The sequence below is a fragment of the Mastigoproctus giganteus genome, chromosome 8 (genome assembly GCF_048544385.1).
Source record: "Mastigoproctus giganteus isolate SK-2022 chromosome 8, ASM4854438v1, whole genome shotgun sequence".
NCBI classification, from domain to species: Eukaryota; Metazoa; Arthropoda; class Arachnida; order Uropygi; family Thelyphonidae; genus Mastigoproctus; species Mastigoproctus giganteus.
In genome coordinates this window covers 214923277-214940910 of record NC_143582.1, presented here as the reverse complement: position 1 = coordinate 214940910, position 17634 = coordinate 214923277, and the positions used below count along the sequence as shown (strand labels likewise).

General features: G+C 35.8%; 1 protein-coding gene across 1 annotated transcript in view; it reads left to right on the top strand.

Moving 5' to 3' along the window:
* The first annotated feature begins 304 nt into the window (after positions 1-304).
* The window catches only part of LOC150082263 (single-stranded DNA-binding protein, mitochondrial-like), a 50636-nt gene continuing 33306 nt past the window's right edge, over positions 305-17634 (top strand). The window contains exons 1-2 of the mRNA XM_090380082.1: positions 305-405; positions 13571-13619. Of these exons, the coding sequence (XP_090236208.1) occupies positions 331-405; positions 13571-13619 (124 nt within the window). The 5' untranslated portion in view covers positions 305-330. The remainder of the gene's footprint in view (positions 406-13570; positions 13620-17634) is intronic.

Here is a 17634-nt window from a genome sequence, read left to right as displayed (position 1 = left end):
GATTTAGGAGATTCATTGCAGTTTCTTTAATGTGAATTAAGTTTCTTTAGGAAATTTGCAGTTGCTATGATGCTTTCCAGATGCTTTTATAAGTAAAGGATAGCTATAATGCTAATTTCACATTAAGTTATGTAATTAAATCTGTACTGAAGAAGATGAAGACATTTTAAATATGCTGATGTTACTGATAAATAAATAACTGGGTAATGAGAAAGTCACAAGATAAGTGCATGGAAATAAATTGCATAAAATATAGTTTCTTTAAAAATGTTCTATCTTTTACTTTTTTAGATTTCATAAAAGTTAGATGTTGATGTTAATATTGACAGTATGCTTCACGTATCATTAATTTCATCAGTGTGGAGAGTGATATCAAAAGTAAATAGAATTTCAACAGCTAAAGAGGTAAGAATATTTCAGAAAAACATTTAAATTCATCAGTTATATATTTTTGTCGACTTATTGTTTAATGATTAGTATGAAGGCTTTACATTTTTAGCGTGATGTTTTTTTTTTTTTACAAGTTACTAAATTTGCTTTACAGAATACACTATAAATGTAAAATTGGTAATACTCCAGAACACGGTGCCCCTTTGACAATTACGTCGAGAAGAAGAGGGGGAAAGCAGTGACGTACGGTTCGTAACTCCGCCCACTCACTGCGTTCCCCCTCTTCTTCTCGACAACTGCACGTGGCGAATTGTCACGCGACATAACAGTATGGCGGAACCGAAAAATAACGAAATTATCGGCAACAGTAATTTTTTCGGAGCAGCAGGCAAAATAATTGTAAATTAAACACACTAATTTCGTTCTTCAAAACGAAAAAAAAAAATGAGATGCAGCAAACGACCAATTTTCGACAAATAACTGGCGAAGTCCCGCAAAAAGGTAACCTACCATTTTTAATTAAACACAAACGAAAGACAACTAAAAACGTAATTCCCAATTGAAAAACGTTCTTCAAAACGAAAAAAAAATAATGAGACGCAGCAAACGACCAATTTTTGACAAATAACTAACTGGCATAGTCCCGCAAAAAGGTAACCTACCATTTTTAATTAAACACAAACGAAAGACAATTAAAAACGTAATTCCCAATATACATTTTTTTTTTTTTTTTTTTTTTCGTCCAACGACTGGTTTTTGCTTGAATCCTTCCCGAAGTCGCATGAAAACATAACCTTTTCTGGCTAAACAGAAACGAAAGTCAATTAACACGTGCAACGAACAATAAAATTGCTCTTTGAATAAGCACAAAACGGCAACATAGAATTTTTTCTTTTTAAAAAAAAAAAAACGCAACGGACACAATACTACGTTAATAATACGTGAAAATAACACAGAAATATAAGACAAACTAAACTCACCTCACAGCAGCAAAAAACAAAGAAACAGTTTACCAGCAGGATGGAACGGGATAACGACAAACTGAAAACCACGAGGCAATAACCAGAAAAGCAAGAAGTAACAGCTCAGCACCGTACGCACTAAAAACCAACATTCAAAAGAAAGAATACGCAACGAATTTCGCATTTAGCGCTCCAGTGACGTCGTGTCACGTGACATCCACGTGAAACGAAGAGGGAACGCAGTCAGTAGGTGGGATCAAAACCTGTCAATCACTGCTTTCCCCCGTTCTGACAGCCAATTACAAGGGGGCACCGTATATTGGAGTATGGCCGTAAAATTTAATAAATGTATAAATGAGAGAACTGAAAAATCTTGCATGCTTTATTAACCCCTCCATTGGTTATGCCTCTAAAAGGAACACATTTGGTCATATGGTTTCTGTTGGATTTATTATAAAAATTATGTAATGTTTAATTTTTTGTTGAATTGAGAATGGTGTTTTATTAGTTATGATTTATGTAATGTATCCCACTTTTCATCGTTTGAAATTTCTTGTGCTGTATGTATTTTTTTTTTTTTTCCCTTGTCTCTCATTTAATTCGATGCTAGATGATTTTGTGATAACTGATAAGAAAGTGCAAGAGAAATTTTATAGCTAAGGGTAAATAAGGCACCCGAGGCTGACAGATCTATCCAATTACATGCATGTTAGAAGCAGTAAAAGAGGCAAGTAAACCTTTAACTATAATTACAAGAGCATTCTTAGATTCAGGGGAGATTCCGGTGAATTGGAGATGTGCAAATGTCTCCTCACTTCACAAACGGGGATCAGGGTGAGTTGAGTAATTACAGGCCTCTAAGCATGACTTCTGTTTCAGGGGAAAATAACGGAGTCAGTGATTAAAGTACTGTAGGATCATCGACAGAAAATTTAGTTATACTGAAACATAGCATGGATTTGTTAAGGGACAATCTTGTCTGATGAATCTAATAAACTAATATGATGTAGTAACAAAGGAACATGGACACAAAAAAATAATTTTGATATCATATACTTAGATTTCAGAAAATCTTTTGATACTGTTCTACATGAAAGACAAATGTTGTGCAAATTAGAATGGTATGGCATTAGGGACAAATTACTGCTATGAGTAACAGGATGATTGAGTGGAAGAAAGCAGAGAGTGACTATCAATGGGCATTGCTGTTCTTGGACTAACGTTATTAGCAGAGTGCCCCAGGGTTCAGTGCTTCACCCTTCGTTGTTTTCAGTATTTATTAGTGATATCGATGAAGACATATTGGACTAAATGCCTAAATTTGTAGATGATATAAAGGTTGGTAGGATGGTTAATGACAGTAATCAGGGTATGCTACAGCAACAAGATTTATTAAAATTAAGCAGATGGGCTGAGAAGTGGCAATTGACATTTAACACTAACAAATGCAAGTTACTGTATATGAGTAACAATAATCCCAGATTAACATACCAACTGTATGGTACCACACACAGATAGTAGAGAGTGAAAAAGACCTGAGGATAATTGTGCAGTTATACCTGAAGTTCTCTGAGCAGTGTACACAGCCTGCTAGGACAGCTCAGTGGGTTTTGTCAATGATATACAGGAATTTTGCCACCAGGGATAAGGAGGTAATTATTCCACTGTATAAGGCACATCTTGAGTACTGTATACAAGTCTGGAATCTTCATTTTAGGAAGGAAGGATATGGATCTATTGAAACAAGTGTAGAGAAGAGCAACAGGATTTGTGAGGGGAACAAAAGGGTACTCTTACCAAGAAAGACTTTAGTTCTGCAGTTTTCAGCATTTGAAAAGTAGGTGCCTGTGAGGAGAACTGATTGAGGTGTTTATGGCTTTGAATGGATTGAGTAAGCTAAATGTTGATGGCATCTTTACTCTTGTTCAGAAAATGCATATAAGGGGCCATAAATTTAAATAGAGGAAGGAATGGCTGCCGGACAGATATGTGGAAATTTATTTTCAGGCAGAGGGTAGTTCATTGGCGGAACAGACTTCATTTGGTGTTGTTGAGAGTGAGTAGTTTGAATAAATTTAAGAAGGAATTAGACTAATTATTAGTGGGGAGGTATAGGTAATGTGGGAAGTTTTTATTTGTTTTGTTTATTTTTTTATTTTAGTTTTTTGGCTGATGCTGTATAAACTTGCTTCCTTGCAACATTTGCCAGTACTAATACCCTTCTCCCCTTCGGATTCTAGCTATTCATATGGCAACTTCCCATCCCTTTGAAAGAAAAAAAAAAAGCAGTTTTTAGAAAACCACAGATGGGCACAAAGCCAAATTATAATATGCCATTGGTGCAGATACAAGGGCAGATCAATAAGTAATGCACAATTACTCACGTGTGTGCATAAGTAAGAGGGGAGAATTTATGATGTACACTTGTACTACCAATTACCCATTGACACACCTAATATCATTTTTCTAGTGTTTTTAGATCTGAAGATATGGATGGACAATGACAGCCATTTCTGGCATTGGTGTGTGATGGTGTGTGTGTTCCTGTTCAAATTCAATGATCAGTCAGCCGTATCTATCCATAGAAAACTTCTGGCAGTCTACGTGGACCAGACAGTTGATTGGAGTAATGTCCACAGGTGGCTCCAAAAGTTTTGGGAAAGTGATTTTGACATTAGCATTAACATTAGTTGAGGCATATGATGCAATAAAGCAAGCTTATACAGCATCAGCCAAAAAAAACCCTTTCCATTTCACCCATCCGATCACCCCAAATGTTTGTCTAGTTCATCCTTAAATTTATTTAAACTATCAACTTCCACAACAACAGATGGAAGTCAGTTGAAGGACCTCAAGGACAAACCAAGAGCTGGAAGACCATCTGTCATAAACAGTGGAAACAAAGAACTCACTGACCAGTTCATTCGAAATGACAGTTGCAAACCACCAGACAAGTGATGTGATTGACACTGAGAAAGTGTCAAAGGAAAGTGTTTTGACCATCATCAACAGACTGGGGTACAGAAACTGTTCTCAGTGGGTACCTAAGCTGTTCACACGAGAGATGATGACTGTGAATTTGTGAATCAGAGATCTGCGAATATCTTCTGGAGAGATTTGGTGCTGGCAGTTCTGGTTGCTTTAAAGGGGCCGTCACTGTGGTGAAACATGGCTCTACCATTATGACCCACAAAATCATATATTTGCATGGAATAGGCACACCCAACATCACCTGTAATCTAAAAACCAAAACTTTCCAAGTCATTGACAAAACTTATGGCCATCTTCTTCTGAGATCACAATGGATTTCATGGAAAGTGGAACAACCGTCAACAAAGAAAGATACTGCTTGTGCCTGGAAAAGTTTATTCAAGCTGTGAAAACCAAAAGACCTGAATTGAATCAGCAGTTTCATCAGGGCTGCACAGCACAGATGACACTGTCAAAGATTTCCCAGCTGGGGTGGAGCATAATGCCTCACCCTATAGCCTTGACCTTGCCCGAGCAAATTTTTTATTTGTTTGGTAGACTGAAGCCATACTTGTGTGGTAAGGTGTTTGGAGTTATATGGAACTCATTTTTTATATTAAACATTTGTGTAAATGTCAGCCCCCTGATTTTTACCAAGGTGCAACAACTGCCTGGAAAGAACACTGGAGAAAATGCAGTGATTATGGTGTTTTTTACATTGAGTGATATTTTCACAAAATTGAAAGATTGTATTTTGTGTGTGTGAATATGGTTACAATGTCTCAGAAAATAAAGGTGTTACAGCTTATAGTGCATTACTTATTGATTTGCCCTTGTGTATTACTCATAATTCCTATCCCTCCCACTTTTCAGGTTGGGTTGAATGATGAATTATATCATTCATTAAGGTGCTAAGGAAATATGGCATAAAATTTCAGAAGACATATACACAAGATTTTCCATGTGTTGCAACGTCTGGAAAAGACAACGGATTTTGTGTGTATGCTGTACGTAGATGTGATTTTTCAAGTGGCAGTGCAATCATATATTCGCAAACAAATAAGAATAAAGAAAAGTGCAATGCATAGAAAGAAATGCAAAAATAGATGTAGCATTTCGTAGGTATGATGATGATGATGTCATACATGCCAAATGTTTATTATCATCAATTATTATAGACATAATCTTTCTCTGAATTGTGCTAATCATGCAGGTACATTGTTCAGAAATACATTTTCTGATAGCGAAAAAAAAAAAAATGTCCACCTCATCTGTCTATCCTGTTTAGTGTTTGTCTAATGTTTCCTTAAATTTATTCAAATTATCCACTTCTACAACAGATGGAAGTTTGATCCAACAGTCAGTTACTCAATGGCTGAAAGCAAACTGATTTATGGCCTAGGATACTTATTTGGAAACAGTTCATTATTGTTTGCTTCGATAGAGAATTTACTGAATTTTATTAATTAGTTACAGCTATATAGAACTGTTCTCAGTAGGTTCCTTACTAAGTTGGATTGTAACAATCCGCACTGTTATTTGTGTCATAATTTTTTTAAAAATTATGATCACTTTGACAATGTTGAAACCATGTATATTGACCCACAATCAAAGTAAGTAGCGGTTGGCTTGATCTAAATCATAGATGATGATGAAATAACTGTTCTACTATTGCAGAATTATATAAAATGTGTTCAAATCTATAAAAACCTTTAAAATATGCAAATTGAATTAAGAGTTAAATAAAATTTGTAAATTTAAAACTACTCCACACTGTAGCTTCAAGTGTTGTGACTCCTGGTGACTGCCTTTTCCATGAAATTGTCATGGACAATAATATAAGTATTTCAGCTCTACTGAGTTTCTGTAACAAAAGGACTACTACTTAGATTTCTTCATTTTCTTCTGTTTTTTGCTTATGGTGTTGTTCCCATGCATATTGCTTACATGGATGGATTTGCCAGATGTATTTAATAAATTTTACTTATTAAGGATATGAAATTTTCCTTTATAGAAAGATTGCAGAATTATATAAATTGCCTGCTCTTGCTAGCTTAATCTATTTATTATTTGGGTACAAAGTATACAAGTAAAAAAAAAAAAAAAAAAAGTATACAAGTATAGAATATTAAATGAAAACAGTCAGTGTAGAATATTAAAATTAATGCATCAATAAAATGTTTCTTGATGATATAAGAATCATCATAACAGCAATATCCAAACATCACTACATCAAGGGAAAACATGTCAATTTTTTTTCTCCTCTTTCTTTCACATTCATTCTTCTGGAGTGAATAAGAAATATGGAACCAGTCCCAAAGTTTTAATGAAAAGAATTCTTTTATAAATTGCAGTCTGACATTGGAGATAAGAATGAGTGACTAGCAAAACTTCTAATGTTGTTAATCTAGCAAACATATGTGGTGTTTGTATAACCCCCCACCATTGGTATAAAACCCATTCTTACACAAAAATGGAGATGCCAATGATGTTCAGACTTTCACTTTCTTTCGAGAACAATCTGAGAATTACTTACTAACAAAATTTATACCTATGAGCAAAGACTGTTGAGTAGCAAGTGATAAAAGTTCTTAGAATGTTGTCGTGATCCCATATGTCTACTTATATAATTTTTTTGTAAAATTCGTTTTCTGTTTTGAATTGATTTATGGCTTATGAGATAGTGGGCTGTAGTGTTTTTGAGTTATTTTCTTTTTAAGAAATTAGTGACTGGTAATTTTGTTGTGGCTCTAAAGACAGGTACAAAGAACTTTTTTGTAAAATTACAAAAAATAGCCTCACTATTTTCAAAAGTGAAGAGTATCAAAATATGTGTACAATAGCATGTAATAAAGATATTAATTTTCGGGATGTAAAGCTGTGGTTAGAAGACAGTTAAGGATAAGGCTGAATGTAATTTTGTGACCAAAAAAGAAATAGCGGCAGCATTTCAAGTAAAAAAAGCTGATTTGTAAGTGAAGAAGGATGTAAAAATAAAAAAAATGAAATTACACAATATTGTTATTTGTTATTATATTTGCTAATTCATGAGAAATTAAAAAAAAAAAATGTATATATATTTTTATGCTCTAAGTAAAATGAAGAACAAAGTTAATGAAATGACAATAAATAGGACCTTTACTTAACAGAGTATTTCTGATTTTTTCCACAAAAGATAATGCAGATGGGAATGGACTATACTACATCTGATTAAATTTGTAGTTATTGAAATTTCATACATTAATTAAACTTTATGGTTTGCAATAAATTTTCTTCTTCACATTCTATTTAATTTGAATTATTTGTATTTAATTTTATTCTGAACATAAATATTTTCACAAATATTTTATTTTTGTGTCCTAATACAATATGATTAACATATTTTGCTAGTTCAGATTAACCCTTCCCCAGAATAGTCTGAATTACCGATTTGTTATGGTATTATAAAAAAAGGCCAAAATTGTTTTATTAAAATAAATAAGTAATAATTAATTATTTGTTTATTTTCATAAAAGTTTATATCTGCATTATATGTCTAGAGGTTTTGTTTTTGTTCTGGTTTGTTTTGAATACACTTGCAACCACTTAAAGTCATGAATTTTGGTTTTAAATATTCCTATGATCTGATTTAATTCCTTAGAAGTTCCAACTTCCTTATAACTTTATTGCTGTTGATAAACTACTGCAGCTGATGCAACAGGGTCTATTAATTTTTATGGCAGTGTATGGGTTTGATCTCACAATGCATACCATCTACGCATACCACAGGATCACAAATAACCCAAATTAGTGTTAGTATTAATGGTGGTAGATGTTTCAAGAAAACAAGCTTATACAGCATCAGCAAAAAAAAAAAAAAAAATCACATTTCATCTATCCATCCCTTCCAATAGTTTGGCTAGTTCTTCCTTGAATTTATTCAAGCTATCCACTTTCACAACATCAGATGGAAGTTTGTTCCAGCAATCATCCACCTGTTGGATAAAGACAAACTTCTGCACATCTATTCTGCAACCATCCTTCCTCAATTTGAATTTATGCACCCTCACATTTGTAGCATGATCAACGAATGTGAGGGTGCATAAATGTATAATTTATGACACCCCATAACACAGCTAATAGCACAGATTGGCCCTCTTCCCAGGAGAGAAGAACATCTATGAGCAAGAAGAAGAATCCTGTCAGCACTGAGCTTGCTCAACCCATTCAAAGCCTTAAGCACCACAATCAGATTGCCTTAGTCTCCAGATGCTGCAATTTGCAGAAATGAAGCCTTTCTTGCTTAGAGCACTCCTTTGTTCCCTCAGCAACCTCACTGCTCTTCTCTGTACCCACTCCAGCAACTCTACATCCTTCTTAAAATAAGCCTCCAGACCTGTATGCAGTACTCAGGATGTGACCTGACCATTACCTTATGCAATGGAATAATCGCCTCCTTATCCCTGCTAGAAAAATTCCTTTATATCATTGACAAAGCTCCATATGCTGTCCTTGCATCCTTTTTGCACTGGTCAGAGAATTTCATATCTGACTGCATAAATACCCCCACATCTCTTTCATTTTCCACTACCCTGAGTGCAGTACCACACAGTTGGTATGTTAATCTGGGATTACTGCTACCCATATGCGGTACTTCACATTTGTGAATGTTAAATCTTAGTTGCCATTTCTCAGCCCAACCATCTAATTTTTCTAGATTGTGTTGTATACCATCATTACCGTTATTACCCATGCTGTCAACCTTCGTATCATCTGCAAACTTAGACATTAAGGCTGGTATTCTTTCATCAGAATCATTAATAAATATAGAAAACAATGATGGGCCCAGCACCAAATTCTTGGGGACTCCACTGATAACATTAGTCCATGAAGTGTAGTGTCCATTGATAACAACTCTCTGTTTTCTCCCACTAAACCATCTCTTAATCAACAGCAGTAACTTGCCCTTAATGCCACATTGCTCCAATTTGTACAGCAGTCTTTTATGTGCAAAAGTATCAAAGGCTTTTCTGAAATTTAAGTATACGATATCAAAATTATTTTTTGAATTCAGTTCTTTCGTTACTGCATCGTAATCAGGGGTGAGCCGTCCAGAGGGTGCAAGGGGTGCATTGCTCCCGGGCTCCAACATTGAAGTGGCACCTGAAAACCTGAAACTTACATACACATGTGAATTAAATTTTAAAAGCCACATTCCCTAGGAACTCCCCTGATTGTTAGTGTTCAGTTAGATTGGTCAGAAAACATTGCCTCTTAACAAATCCATGCTGTGACAGCAGTATAACTGCATTCCTGTCTATATGGGTCTGCATTACTTCTTAAACCATTGACTCCATTATTTTCTCTGGAACAGAAGTTAAGCTAACATTTCTATAATAACTTATGTCACCCTTCATCTCCCTTTGTGAATTGGAGATACATTTGCAAACTTCAGTGCACAGGGACCCCCCCCCCTGAACCTACAGATGCTCTCCGAATTTTGACTAAGGGTTTGCTTACCTCCTTTGCCACCTCCTTCAATATGATTGGATAGATCCCATCCACCCCATGTTCCTTTCTTATGTTTAACTTCAACAATTTCTTTTACTTTTATTTCAATTATTACAAAATTATTTAACTCCTTCTTAGAGCTTAATAAATGTCTGGCATTCCCTTTTCTAAAAAATTCCTCAGATGAAAAATACTTATTCAGTTTGTTAGTGACCTAAGCAGGATCATCAATAGTTAAACCATCGACATCAAGTGGACCAATGTGATTCAACCCCTTCCTTTTACTGTTAATATAAGTGAAGAAGTCTTTGCTGCTTATCTTGGTTTTCTTTGCCAGAGACTTCTTGTATCTGCCTTGGCTTTCCTAACCTCCATTGTAATTTGATTACAGACTAGTTTATATCTACCATATGCTTCTATATCACCTGATAATTTATATGCATCCCATGCATTTTTCTTCTCTGCCACACATTTCAACAGTTTATCTGACATCCATTTAAATCTAAGCCTTGAACTGTTTTTCTTAGTTGGTAAGAAAAGCCTAGTAGCTTCTATGATTATTTCCCTGAATGCTTCTCATTTAGAATTTGTTGTTTGTAACATTATTAGTTGGTCCCACTGTACAGGATTTAAAAACTGTCTGAGACCACTGTAGTCTCTTTTACAAAAGCAAAAACTCCCTTAACCCTCGATGATAGTTATATCCTTAAGTAAATCCCACATCAATACACTGTGATCACTATCATCTAACGGTTCGTTTATCTGCAGATTCATAATGCATGAAGAATCACTGATGATAATCAGGTCAAGAGTATTATTGCTTTCTCTTGTTGCCTCTGTAACATGCTGCTGTAGAAAACATTCATCTAGTGAATCCACAAAAGTCTTGCTACTATGTGAGTGGCCAATCATAAGTTCCAGTCAATATCCGGAAAGTTAAATACCCCATTATAAGACATTCTGATTTACACATCCACTCTATTTCTCTGTATGGTTGTTTATTGTACTCATCACCATTATTTGACCTATAACACATGCCTACTTTCAATTTTGTTTTTTGTTTTCCCAGTACTTATGTCACACCAAACTGACTCAACATTGCACTGGCTACCCATGTCAACTGGATGCACTGCCTCAGATTTTATGTGCTTCTTAACTAAGAGCATAACCCCTCCTCTCTATCCTTTTTGTACACATTGCACTCCCCATATTCAAATTCTGCATTCCTTATATCTGAGTGACACCATATATATCTGATATCCCAACAATGTTTGCATTTGATATCTTGGCCAGAACTTCAAATTCATCAAATTTATATACTGTGCTCCTAGCATTGGTGTACATGCAAGTATACTTGAACCTGTTCATAATCTTAGTTACCCTAACACAGCTCAAGTATTTCCTTGTTCTATGATGACCCACAGCAGGCTTTGAAATCCCCAGTACCTTGCTTATTGGGCTGCTGCATGTTCCAATAGAAGCAGTACACAAATCACTTTTCAGTTCTACCTGTGGCTATTGTTAATCTGTTAGTCTGTGCATTCCCCCAAGCTAGGCAGTTTTCCAAATCACCTAATACTTCCTCAATAGCATCAGCAAATATTCTTGTACCCTTTCTATTTAAGTGTATCCCATCCCCGTAGAAGCAGTCTATCCTGTTATCATTTAATTATAAAATTATGACAATCGTTAACAAATTAATAATTGTATCATACAGTATAATAACATGCCATATATACTACAGTTGTGTATGGCTTATGATATGCTTTTACACTAGTAGAAGCAAACCCTTTATGTCACAGAGCAGAACAGGCTACTGCAATGGTTTCTGAAGTGTAGACCACTGAGATATTATATTCTGCAGTATATTCCCTCAATTAGACGATTAAACTTTTATAAACAACAGTAGTTTCTCTCCTCAGTTAGAGATACAGTGAAAAATACATCACTGAAATGTCAACTGTACATTAGACACTTTAAAACCTAAATGGCACCTTCGTAGCCAGGTGGGAAGGAGCAGCAGTGCGTAGCACACGCTTCTTGATTAGACCAGGGTTCGAGTCCGTCACCACCAAATACGGAGAATGTGAAAAGGTCAGGGAATGACCACCGCATATTCCTGGAGCAATATGGCCTTAGTTGCTAATGCTCCTAAAAACCAAATAACAAACTAACAAACAACAACATCAAACCTAAACAATTTCCTCTGAGAGGGAAACAAGCTACCATATTTGTCACCTTTGATATATTCGGTTATAAATTTTTGCAAGCAGCATGAAAGTATATGAAATTCTTTTCAAGGATGAAATCACATTTTGAATGGATGGCAAAAACTGTTGAAAGTATAATGGAAAGTGTGCACATGACAAACAGTTTATATATTTTTATAAGTTGCTACTGCTGACTGCAGTTAAGTGTTCTCCATAATTATGCTGCAGTAATGTAAAATTTACTTTTGTTGTTTTTAAACAAAGTTGTATATCATTGAGGGAGGGTGACTATGAAATGAAACGATTTCGGGATGTTGGTTTTCACCTACTCAAAAAAAAAAAAAGCCTTTTTTTTTGTACCCTCACACATAACTACTCAGCTGTGGTGGTCATTAGATTATGTAGCCAAGTTGTTCCTTGTTTCCTATTTATGCATTCTACCATAAATTAGATTTCTTGTAAATATGCCTCATTTGGAAGTATTGGATTGTTATCTTGACAGCTTTAAAAATTTATTTTTTAAGTAAATGAAGAATTTGTTTAATGTTTTTATTTTAAAGTACAGCATTATAGAAAAAAAACTACAGTAACAGTGCTTTTCCTAGTTAAAATGCTTAATCTGTTTCATCCACTGGCAGCAAAATAATTAAAACTAGAAAACAATTTATATATAAGCAAAATTAATTATAATTTATAATAATTTTTATATAAGCAAAATTAATTATAATTTATAATAATTTTTATATAAGCAAAATTAATTATAATTTATAATAATTTATATATAAGCAAAATGAAATTTGCTTATATAAAAATGCTTGCTTAATAGGTCGGCTTTTAGTTAAATGCGTATTCATGATAAGAAATTGGGAAAAACTGGATAAATTTTATTTTCAGCTATAATGCGCTTTGCTTATAATGCAGGTGTAATCAAAGTTGTCCTGTAATGTTCATGTTATATCAAGGTTGCACCGTATTGATAAGTGTTTTGCTATAAGTTTTTATAGTATTGGATGTCACAGCATTGAGAAACAGAAGATGATGATAATTAAACTGTTTTAATTAGCCTGGCAGAAAATATCTACTTCCAGGCTTAAACTAAATTTTGTTACAAATAAACTAAAACAGTTTATTGTAACAAAGTGCAGAATTATTTAACCTTAATTATTGAAGAAATTTTTGAGATTGCTTTAAAAAGTGTGGCACTGTTGATTGAAATTTTCTATGTCAGGAGCACTTTGTTGGTGTCTAATGTTTTTCAGGGCCATATTCTCAGTTCTTGATTTTTTGCCGACTCTCAAAATGTGTGAAAAGCAGATGTCTCTTTTCTGATTATGTAAGCTAAAAATGAATCAGAAAAGATGTCTCTTTTCTGATTCATTTTTAGAAGGCTGTAATTTGTGAACCATTGGTTCATAAATTAATATTTTTCCCTAGGGAAAAAATATTAATTGAAATCATTACAGAACATCTGGTGAGTATGTGTGTTTGTGTGTGTATTTGCTAATAAATTTATACCAGATAAATTAGACTGAATTTTGTTTGTTGCAGTGTAGTAGAAGATGTTCTCAGGAAGCTGGTTCTTCTAATTATGAGAAAAGTAAGTAATATTAATTTTAAAAAGCTTATTTTTTAATGGAATAACTAAAATCACCATTAGTTGCAGTCTTAATGATATTCACATAAAATCTAAAAAAATGCATATAGATAATAATTTATCAAATTTTTACATGCTTTTGTAGGCAAAGTGTACAGGAAAACTAAAGCAGTTTTGCTTTGTTAGTTGGATGGCCAGAACTATTAATTTAAAATGTGTCATTTCAGAAAAGTTTGAATCTAGATAGAGATGAATTCCTCTCCTCCCTATGGTGCACAGAATATCCAGTTGGAATGATGTGAACAAGAATGACCAACTAAATGGTTGTGTTTTATTGGAATTATGTATTTGGCTAACAATTGTAATTACACATATCTCTCAAAACCTATGGTTTTAAGCAGGGCAACTCTGTGGAGGATGCCATGCACCACCAACTGACAACAGTTTTGACAAACTCAGAGGAGAAATATATGCTGGCTGACTTTTCTGGGGCATTTGACTATTCTGGTGGTCCAGAGGACCCTGGCAGGTCCTCTGCCAGGCAAATGCCCCACAAAACCTCTATAAGGTAATAAACAGCTACCTTACAGACAGAAGTGTCTCAGTATGCACAAGGTTCTGGGAATTGACATGCCCTGTGAATAAAGGCTGCCTGCAGGGTTCACTCCTTGGCCCTTTCTTCTGGACCATTGTTCTGGATGAATTTCTGGCCTTGGATCTGGGCCCTGTGGAAAGCCTGGCCTTTGCAGATGACATGATTTTCCTTGTAAAAGGTAACACATGAGTAGTTGTAGAGCAAAGATCAAATGCTGCCCTCTTACAGATGCAGGAGTGGGCACAAATGCACGTGCTGAAAATATCACCTGACAAAACCAAACAAAGACTTCTAAAAGGCAATTTGGACATAAGAACACGTCCACCAATAAAAATTAATACAACCACTATAAAAATGGTAACAGAACTAAAATATCTTAGAGTAGTCTTCGATTCAAAGTTATTCCCATTTGACCTACTTGGCGAAGAAAGTAAGAAATTATGCAGGTATGATTGCCAGGATCAGTTGGGCAGACTGGGGACTCAAAAGAAAGACCCTGGCAGTCATATACCATGCAATGTCCCTACCTGTTATCACCTATGGAGCCAGTGTATGGTTCACCTGCTCAGCGGAGCCTCCGTAGCCAGGTGGGCAGGAGCAGCAGTGTGTAGAACACGCTTCTTGATTAGACCGGGGTTCGAGCCCGTGACCACCAAATACGGAGGATGCGGAAAGGTCAGGGAATGACCACTGCATATCCCCGGAGCAATATGGCCTTAGTTGCTAATGCTCCTAAAACCAAAATAACAACAACATAACAACCTGTTCAGCCAGAGTAAGAAACAAGAATAAATTAGAATCAATACAAAGGACAATACTTTAGCATTAGCATTAGCATTAGCATTAGTAGAGGCATTTGATGCAAGAAAGCAAGCTTATGCAGCATCAGCCAAAAAAAAAAAATTAAAAAAATAAATAAAAAAAAAATAAATAAAAAATAACCACTTCCACTTCACCCCTCTGTTTGTTCGAAATACCTGTCCAGCTGAGCCTTAAACTTATTTAGGCTATCAACTTCCACGACAAGGGATGGAAGTCTATTCCACCAACCAACCACCCGCTGGCTAAAGGCAAATTTCCTCACGTCTATCCTACATCTGTCTTTTCTCAATTTGAATTTATACCCTCTCAGGTGATTATTCTGAGCAAGAGGAAGAATCCAATCAGCATTGAGCATGCTCAAGCCATTCAAGGCTTTATACACCTCTATCAGATCACCTCGCCAGTGCCTAGTCTCCAGACACTGTAATTTGCAAAACTTAAGCCTTTCTTCGTAAGAGCACCCCTTTGTTCCATTCACTAATCTTGTTGCCCTTCTCTGTACTCGTTTCAGAATCTCTACATCCTTCTTGAAATGAGGCCTCCAGACCTGTATACAGTATTCTAGGTGTGGTCTGACCATTGCCTTATACAATGGAATAATCACCTCCTTATCCCTGCTAGAAAAATTCCTATATATCATCGACAATACACTATGAGCTACTCTTGCAGCCCGTCTGCACTGCTCAGAAAACTTCATATCTGCCTGCACAACCACCCCCAGGTCCCTTTCATTCTCTACCACTGTCAGTGTAGTACCACAGAGTTGATACGTTGCTCTGGGGTTGCTGTTTCCCATATGTAGTACTTTACATTTGTCAATGTTAAACTTCATTTGCCACCTCTCAGCCCATCTGCTCAACCTTTCCAGATCCCGTTGCAGTAGCATAGTGTCAGTAGTGTCCTTGACAACCCTGCCAACCTTCATATCGTCTGCAAACTTGGATATTAAGCTTGATATACCATCATCAATATCATTTATAAATACAGAAAACAATAATGGACCCAATACTGAACCCTGAGGGACTCCACTAATAACATTAGTCCAAGATGAGCAGTGTCCATTGATTACCACTCTCTGTCTTCTCCCCCTCAACCACCCCTTTATCCATAGCAGCAATTTGCCTCCAATGCCACACTGCTCCAATTTGTGCAGCAGTCTTCCATGTGCAACAGTATCAAAAGCCTTTCTAAGATCCAAGTATATAATATCAAAGTTATTCCCTGCATCCAGTTCTTTTGTGACTGCATCATAGTATCCAATCAAATTGGTCAGGCAAGACTTCCCCTTAAGAAAACCATGCTGTGTCCGAGCTATAACTGAAGTCTTGTCTAGATGATCCTGCAGTGCTTCTTTAACCAGTGCCTCCATTAATTTTCCAGGAACAGAAGTTAAACTAACAGGTCTATAATTACTTGTGTCGCCCTTTGATCCTCCTTTGTGAATTGGAGTCACATTTGCACATCTCCAGTCCACGGGTACTTCCCCCGAGTCCAAGGAAGCTCTCATAATTATGGCTAAGGGTTTGCTTACTTCCTTTGCTGCCTCCTTTAATATAACTGGATAGATCCCATCCACCCCAGGTGCCTTTCTTGTATTTATCTTCAACAATTTCTCCTCCACTTTACTCTCAGTTATTACAAGATTCTCTAGCTTACTGCCAGAGTTGAATACACCTCTGGCATTCCCCTCGCTGAATAACTCCTCATGTGTGAATGTCGATGCAAAATATTCATTCAGTTTGTTAGCTACCTGAGCAGGATCATCAACAGTTGACCCATCAATATCAAGTGGACCAATCTGATTCATCCCCTTCCTTCTAGAGTTTACATAAGTAAAGAACTCTTTGCTGTTTTTCTTTGCATCCCTTGCCAAAGATTTCTCGTAATCTGCCTTCGCCTGCCTAACCTCCTTTGTAACTTGGTTACAGATCAACTTGTATCTATCATAGGCTTCTGTGTCACGTGTTAATTTGTATGTATCCCATGCATTTTTCTTCTCTGCCATATGTCTCATTAGTTCATCTGACATCCACTTAGGCCTAAACCTTGAACAATATTTCTTAGTTGGTATGTAAAGCCTAGTAGCTTCCAAGATAAGTTCTTTGAATGCTTCCCATTTTGAATTTGCTGTTGGTAACATCATCAGTTGGTCCCACTGTATAGAATTTAAATACTGTCTCAGTCCATCGTAGTCACCTTTACGAAAGCAATAACCCTTCCCTTTACCCCTAATGGTAGTTACCTCTTTGAGTAAATCCCACTTCAGCACACTGTGATCACTGCCACCTAGTGGTTCATTTACCTGCAGATTCTTAATGCATGAAGAATCACTACTGATAATCAAATCAAGAGTATTACTCCCTCTAGTTGCCTTCTGAACATGCTGATGTCGAAAACAATCATCCAATAAATCCACAAAAGCCTTGCTAGTGTGTGAGTGACCAGCCCCCAAATTCCAGTCAATATCTGGGAAATTAAAATCCCCCATTATAAGACTCTCTGATTTACTGGCCCACTCTATTTCCCCGTACAGTTTCTTATTACTTCTCACTATTACCAGAGCATATCACACAATTAGCACACCTGCACTACATTTGCTGG